Raw genomic sequence first — 7,280 nt, forward strand, 5'->3', positions numbered from 1 at the left:
TTTTGTACATTGTTGTCCATCAATTGAAATTTGTGAGGATCCTACAAATCTAATGATTAATTTGCAAGAGTGATTGACTGCAAATATAAAAAAATAAAAAATAAAAAAATGTATATGTAGCAAGTCTCTTTATAATTTCTGCTACCATTCTCCATTTTACACCATTTTAATAATAAGGAAAGGGCAAAATGTACCATTCAACTTATATTAAGGTTATAAAGTACATAATCTAAAATTAGATAACCAATGGTTTTCAATGGCTCCAATACCTAATTAAATTACATTCATATAATTGAAGGTTAAAAAAAAAAAAAAAAAAAGGTGTAAAGGTCATCTCACTTTATACCTCTTGTAATTAATGTGCGGTGTAATTTGTCTATCAAAAATAAACTCTCCTCGTATACGGACGTGGGAGCTAATTTAATTATTACCAAGTAGGCTAACACCTAACAAAAATATATTTGCTTTGACTAGCCAAAACAAAGGGGCATTTACACCTACCAAGATTGAAAAGGCAAAAAAGAAAATAAAAAATAAAGCTATGTATTCTCTTTGTCCTTGCATAATCACGATTCACATACGATAATTGATTGCAATTTTTTGTTTGAATTCTAGTTTATCTAATTTTAATTATGAGACTCACTCATACACATAAACTCCATCGAAAACCGCTCTCAATTATCTACATTCAAGGATCCGAATTGGCAAGGATCCCAATCCACGTAATCATTCCTATCATTTTTTTCTAAATGTTTATTCATTACTAAAGAAAAAAAGCACTAATAATTTTCTTACTCCCACCTTTTTCCAATTGTATTTCTTAAAAACCATGTGCTTTCGAATAAAATATTACTTAGATATAGAAGGAATGGTAAATACCAATTAAAATGAGGTCAGTTCTTACGTATTCTAAAATTATTATTATTTAAAAAAAAAAAAAAAAAAAAAAAAAGCCATAACAACAACAATAATTCACGAGTTAAACGCCAATTCCCAAATTCCCCAATTCCCAAGCAACCAAAAATTTCTCCACCAGAAAAATATTTCACATTCCCATCTCACAACGGCATTTCAAATCCCGCTGTCCCCTTGAAAAACCCAAATCCCAATCTCCTTTTTCTCCCTCTTTCTTCTTTATGCAGCTGTTGGGAGCTTCTCTTTGATCCGCACTCACTATGTTGAGCTCTTCCTGTTCTCACTCTCTCCCCCACCGCCCCTTCCTTCTCCCCCCTCTCTCTCGGATTAGGGTTTCCAACCGACCCGGAACTCTGTGCCCGAATACCCGAACTCTTCGGAGCTTTCAACCTCATTCGACCCTCTCAAAGAACGTAAGCAATTGTAAAGTTGTTAGTTTTTGTAATAAGTTTGCGTACCCTTTTGTTTATTTTTTCAATATCTGTTTGGGTTGGTGAATTGAATGCCTGATTAGCGTTTAGCTCTGTTTGACTGCTGAGAAAATACTGGAAAATGAAGAAGATGAAAAAAATTCTAAATTTTAAGTATTCCTAAAGACTTGTATATGGCTTGGTTGAACATAGGTTTAGTTATTGTTTAAGTTTTGGTGAATTGAACTCTATGCCCGAATACCAAAACTTTCCGGAGCTTTAAATCTCATTCGACCCTCCCGAAAAACATAAGAGCAATTGTAAAGTTGTATTTTTTTTTCTATGAAATTAGATACCCTTTTGTTTATATTTTTCAATATCTGTGTTATTTTTGGTGAATTGAATGTCTGATTACCGTTTAGCTGTTTGGTTGCTCAGAAAATACTGGAAAAGGTCAAAAATAAATGCTAACTTTCAATTTTTGCTATAGACTTGTATATGGCTTCGTTGAGTTTAGGGTTAGTTATTGTTTAATTTTTGTTGAATGAATGTCTAATTCATGTTTATCCCTATTTGGTCGCTGAGTAAACACACACACACACAAGCTAAATTTTAAGTCTTATCAAAGACTTTTGTATGGATTGGTTGAGGTAAGCTTTAGTTACTGTTTTGAAACATTGGGATTACTTGTTATTGATATTTTGGATATGAATTAAGTAACTCAGAGTTCATTTTTGTTAACTTTTTTGTGTTTATATTTATTGAGAGTGCTGGGTTGCTTAGACTTTTCTTTTTGCTAGATTATTTTGCAGAGATTGAAAATATCATGCTTTAGGCATGAAGATTTTGCTTCAGAACCCCCAAAGACTGAATTTGTTGAACATTATCTGCCTGAGGAGTCAGTGAATTCAGAAAATGATAAGTCGAGTGCCAGTAAAAGAGATTGGACATCGAGTCTTCGGGAGGTAATACCTTCTTTTATGATTCATCCTATATTATGGTTGTCTGATGTCATTCTTTATTTTCTGGCTTATGTATGTGCTTTGAATGGTTTAGTGTTTGAGATATGTAGAAGAACTAAATATTCACTGGCTAATTGGACAAAGAGATCTTTATTAGAAAGTAAATCTAAGAGTTATTAGCTTTATAGCAATGTTGTTGTAACTTAGTATTGAGAAGTTGGTTTGGTTCATTGTTCCCTGAATTTGTGAGGCAGTTGGTGTTTGTACTGAAGCTGCTCTTAGATCTGAAGTTGTAGAGTTTTCCCTACAGTTTGTAAGTTAATTGACTTCTTGACCAACCATGCTTGGTAATAATATATTTTCATGTGGTATACTAAACCTTGAATGGATTCAGCGACATAGGCTACAGGAAATAGTTGTGTATGGGATTGGAATTTTGATACAAAATTTATTATGTGGATTTGCATGACAGCTATGCTTTATATGGTAGCCTGGAAATTGAAGGAAATGAAAAGAAAAAGTTGTTTCTCATATTTCCACTGTAACGCCAAGATGTTGCTAAAATGAATTTTTATGTTTTTTTCCTTTTGCCATCACTTTCAAAGTAATTTGATGGTGAGCTTTGACCGTATATCCGGAAAGGGGAATAAAATTTTACTTTTTGACTAGGAAATAGTTTTGGTTGTGCTGCAATAACCTATTTTTGCTGATTATGAAGTTGTAAACATATGCCATATTTGTTAGGATACACCAAGGAGTTCACTAAGTGGCTTGATTAATTTGCAGGCTGCAAATGCAGTGTTTAGGGTGATTGGGAGCCAGTGGACTGTACCTTGGACGGCAGAGACCATACTGCAGGTTATGCTTCTTTGGATTGCTGCGTTTTGGTTTATAGGCTCATGGATGATTCCATTTGTGGCCCATGTAGCAGGTTTCAACAAGGAATCTCTGACTCATAGAGGACAAGCTTTATTCAGCCTCATAACCGATGTAACTGAAGGCCTTGCTGGAATTGCAATCCTTCATCGATGCCTGTCTAGGTTTCGGCCACTTCCACCTGATTGGTTTAAGTTTAGTCTGAAAGGGAACTGGCATGCTGATGTCATTCTGGGATGCTTAATGTTTCCGTTGGTCAACCGGGTCTCACTATTCAACCTTAACCTACTGCCTCTTTTGCCTTCTACGCCTGGCACCCTCTCAAGCGTTGAGCAGTCAATTATGGCTCGGGATCCTGTGGCAATGGCGTTATATGCGGTAGTAGTTTCAATTTGTGCTCCAGTCTGGGAGGAAATAGTGTTCCGCGGTTTCCTTCTTCCTTCCTTGACCAAGTACATGCCTGTATGGTGTGCAATACTGGTGAGCTCAGTCGTCTTTGCTCTAGCACATTTTAATGTACAGAGGATGCTACCGCTTATTTTTCTTGGGATGGTAATGGGTGTTATTTTCACACGGTCAAGGAATCTATTACCATCAATGCTCTTGCATAGCCTTTGGAATGGATTTGTGTTCTTAGATTTAATGAAATAGCTTCTCAAAGTTGTACTTAATATATAGTTGAGTGATGGGTCAAATCCATTATCAATGGAAGCACAACTTCAGGCTGATTCCAGGGGCTGCAATTCTTCCGAGGACCAGACTACGCCCCCCATATACATACAAGGATGGATGGATGCAATTCTTCCACCAGCTGAATGCAAGAGAGAGAGAGAGAGAGAGTATCAGGTATTGGGGGTGACGAGCTTTTCCATCAAATCTTGTATTTTGAGAGCATCAATTCACTGCATTGTTCATGTCTCTGATGACATACAGGCTATAAGGTCAAAAACAGAGAATGTGAACAATCATTTTCCGCAAAGGATCTTGCATTTCCAGCAATGTGAAACTTGGTTGTAAATTTCTCTGATGAGCTTGAGCTATGTGCTTGTGTGTGTCGTTTACATTTTGGGAATTAAATTAAAAATAAAAAAAATAAAAATAAAAATGTGCCGGCGAAATAGGATTCTGATGAGGAACACAGCTACGAACAACAAACTCACCAACTTTACAATTAAGCATCTGCTATCAACAACACACTGTCTAAAACTAAACAACGCTATTTTTGCAACAAAGAATATTATCTGATGGATAGTCCCAATTGACACCAGCCATTAATTGATTTCTCACTTCCCAACCGATATTCTTAAAATCTGTTCTCAGCGTTTTTAGTACACTCACAGAACATTAATGTCGAGCCAGATTAATTTACTCAAGCTCCAGATATGAATCCTCTCTCACTCGAAAAAAAAAAAAAAAATCAACTTAAATATTATGCAGTTTGTTAAAGGAAAATGTCAGAAGTGGGATTTGAACCCACGCCCTCTCACGAAGACCAGAACTTGAGTCTGGCGCCTTAGACCACTCGGCCATCCTGACTGGTTTGTTGTTAGCAAACTAATGAGTAATGAAAACTGTTTAAATCGACAAAAGCGACTTGAATTCATTTTCAGTAACATTTTTTTGATTTTTGGGATCTCTTATTAGGATCCTTGTGAACAATGATTGAAAAACATGTATTTAAATATCTTTAGAGACTATCTCACAAATCTCTCAAAGAAACGAATACATATATATGCTTTGAAAGAAGTGCATGTCAAATTAACCTAAAACAGTGGAGTCAACGGTGGCTTTTTTCAACTGCCTAAGGTGGTGCTATTAGCCGTGATAGCATAGGCCTATCTAAGAGGCTCAAAACACCAAAATAGGTCCAAAAAACTCATGCCTAACATGCAGTTACCATGGTGTGGTTTGGGCATAAATAACCGCTAACCAGCATTTACTCAAAACTGCTAATCGCCTAAGACAATGCGGTTAAAAGCAATAACCTCTAGCTATCACCGCATGTACAACCCTAATTCAAACAACTTAATAACAGAATCATCATCCCAATATTTGTGGTTTTGATAGCTTGGTTGTAGCATGATTTGACAAGAACATGCCACAACCAAGTAATCCAGATGTACATTATTTTGCATTTTATATAATTTTTTCACAATTTTTACCTAAATTATCAATTTGGACAAAAAAAAAAAACAAAAAAATTGTTGGAGATTCAAATTCAAGGCTAAGGGCATACAGCATACATGTCCCAGACAACTTAAGACGTGAGAGTCACCTATTTAAGACAAGTGGAATTCCCTAGGAGTGCAAAGGCGGTTACGGTTAGCGGTTAGTGGCAATAACCGCTAACCGTAACCGCCCTAGCGGTTAGTAAATTTCACTAACCGCAACCGCTAACCGCTTAGCGGTTAACGGTTAGCGGTTAGCGGCCGGTTAACGGTTAGTGAAATAGATAACCGCCCGCTAACCGCTTTTTTAAAATTGGACTTTTTTTTTGGGCTTTTTTTTACCCTCATTTTTTTTTCTTGTATTTTTAATATCTTCTTGGGCCCAATTGCTATAAAAAGAGCCCATATTGAAAAATCAAAAATATTTGACCCAAAATTTACATTTACTTGTACTTTAAAAAAAATTTCTTAAATATTAAATCATAACCGGTTAACTTTTTTTAAAAAAAAAAAAAAAAATCAACACAACATACAAAAAAAAGTTCAGATTTCAGACAACTGTCACAACATATAAAAAAATATATAAAAAAAGTTCAACACAAAGCATATAAAATAAGTTCAAAAAATGGTTAAATTTCTTTTTCTAAAAAATGTTCAAAAAATACATTAATACTTCAATTGTGATTATAAGTAACACATTGTTGAATCTAATGTCAATTACTTAATTTGATATTATATAATTATATAGTTTCATTAAATTACATCATATGATTCATATGATTAATTATTTAAATTCTTATCATATTTACTTATAATCTTTTTTTTTTTGAATTGAACTTAATATCTAATGGTAAATGGTAATGTTCAAACTCCTAAATCCTAAATTCGCAAAGTATCTAATAATGCTTTAATTAAATTGTAGACTTGTAGTTATAAGTAATATATTGTTTAATTCAATTGAATCAATTGTGATTATCATTGTACATGAATCATATGATTAACTTGTAGACTTATGACTTATGAGTTATGTCATATTATATATGTATTATTTATTATTATATAATCATATGATTTAATGATCAAGTCATCATGTGATATAATCATATCAATTATAGTGATAATATATAAATTACTAAAATTATAATGATAATACATTAATACTTAAAATGTGTTTATAAGTAACACATTGGTCATTGTTTAATCCAATGTCAATTACTTAATTTGATACTATACGAATCACATCATCATTGTACATTAATAATATGATTCACTTGAAGTCTTGAATAAAGTATTTGAATTGTCATCGAATCATATGATTAAGTATTGATATTATACATTTATATTATTCATATACATATGTAGACTTATATAGACTTATAACATATATAGACTTATAAGTTTATAACATACATTGGAAATAAATCTCTAGATATTTAATTGTTGTATTAGTATGAATTGGTATACTTATGAGTTATGTCATATTATATATGTATAATTTGTTATTATATAATCAAATGATTTAATGATCAATCTCATGTGATATAATCATATAAATTATAGTGATAATATATTAATACTCAAATTGTGATTTAATTATTTTTTAAAAAAAATTGTGATTTAATGATCAAGTGATTATATCATATAATCATATAAATTATAGTGATAATATATTAATACTCAAATTGTGATTTAATTATTTTTTAAAAAAATTGTGATTTAATTATCAAGTGATTATGTTATATGTATAAATATTTTTATAATTATAATTATAAAAATATATTATATAAAAAGGCGGTTAGCGGTTAGCGGTTACGGTTAGTAGACCCAATAACCGCTAACCGCTAACCGCTAGGCAGTTATGGCGGTTAGGCGGTTAGCGGTTAATGCGGTTAAACGGTTAGGCGGTTAGGCGGTTGGCGGTTATAGCGGTTAGCGGTTAGCGGGCGGTT

At 33.1% G+C, this 7,280-nt stretch overlaps 1 protein-coding gene and 1 non-coding gene across 3 annotated transcripts; one reads left to right on the top strand and one right to left on the bottom strand.

Moving 5' to 3' along the window:
• Positions 1-1,000: 1,000 nt before the first annotated feature.
• LOC132176635 (uncharacterized) lies at positions 1,001-4,203 on the top strand. Of its 2 annotated transcripts, none has more exons than XM_059588898.1 (3): positions 1,001-1,328; positions 2,126-2,290; positions 3,074-4,203. In XM_059588898.1, the coding sequence occupies exons 1-3, from the start codon at positions 1,176-1,178 to the stop codon at positions 3,812-3,814; spliced, it is 1,059 nt and encodes a 352-aa protein (XP_059444881.1). In that variant the 5' UTR covers positions 1,001-1,175; the 3' UTR covers positions 3,815-4,203. The 2 variants fall into 2 exon arrangements, with proteins under 2 accessions (XP_059444881.1, XP_059444882.1); XM_059588899.1 differs by having other exon boundaries at positions 2,138-2,290.
• Positions 4,204-4,615: 412 nt separating this feature from the next.
• TRNAL-CAA (transfer RNA leucine (anticodon CAA)) lies at positions 4,616-4,699 on the bottom strand. Its single transcript has one exon. It is a non-coding gene; the product is annotated as a tRNA-Leu (tRNA).
• Between the last annotated feature and the right edge of the window lie 2,581 nt (positions 4,700-7,280).

The sequence above is a fragment of the Corylus avellana genome, chromosome ca3 (assembly GCF_901000735.1).
Source record: "Corylus avellana chromosome ca3, CavTom2PMs-1.0".
Taxonomy (NCBI): domain Eukaryota; kingdom Viridiplantae; phylum Streptophyta; class Magnoliopsida; order Fagales; family Betulaceae; genus Corylus; species Corylus avellana.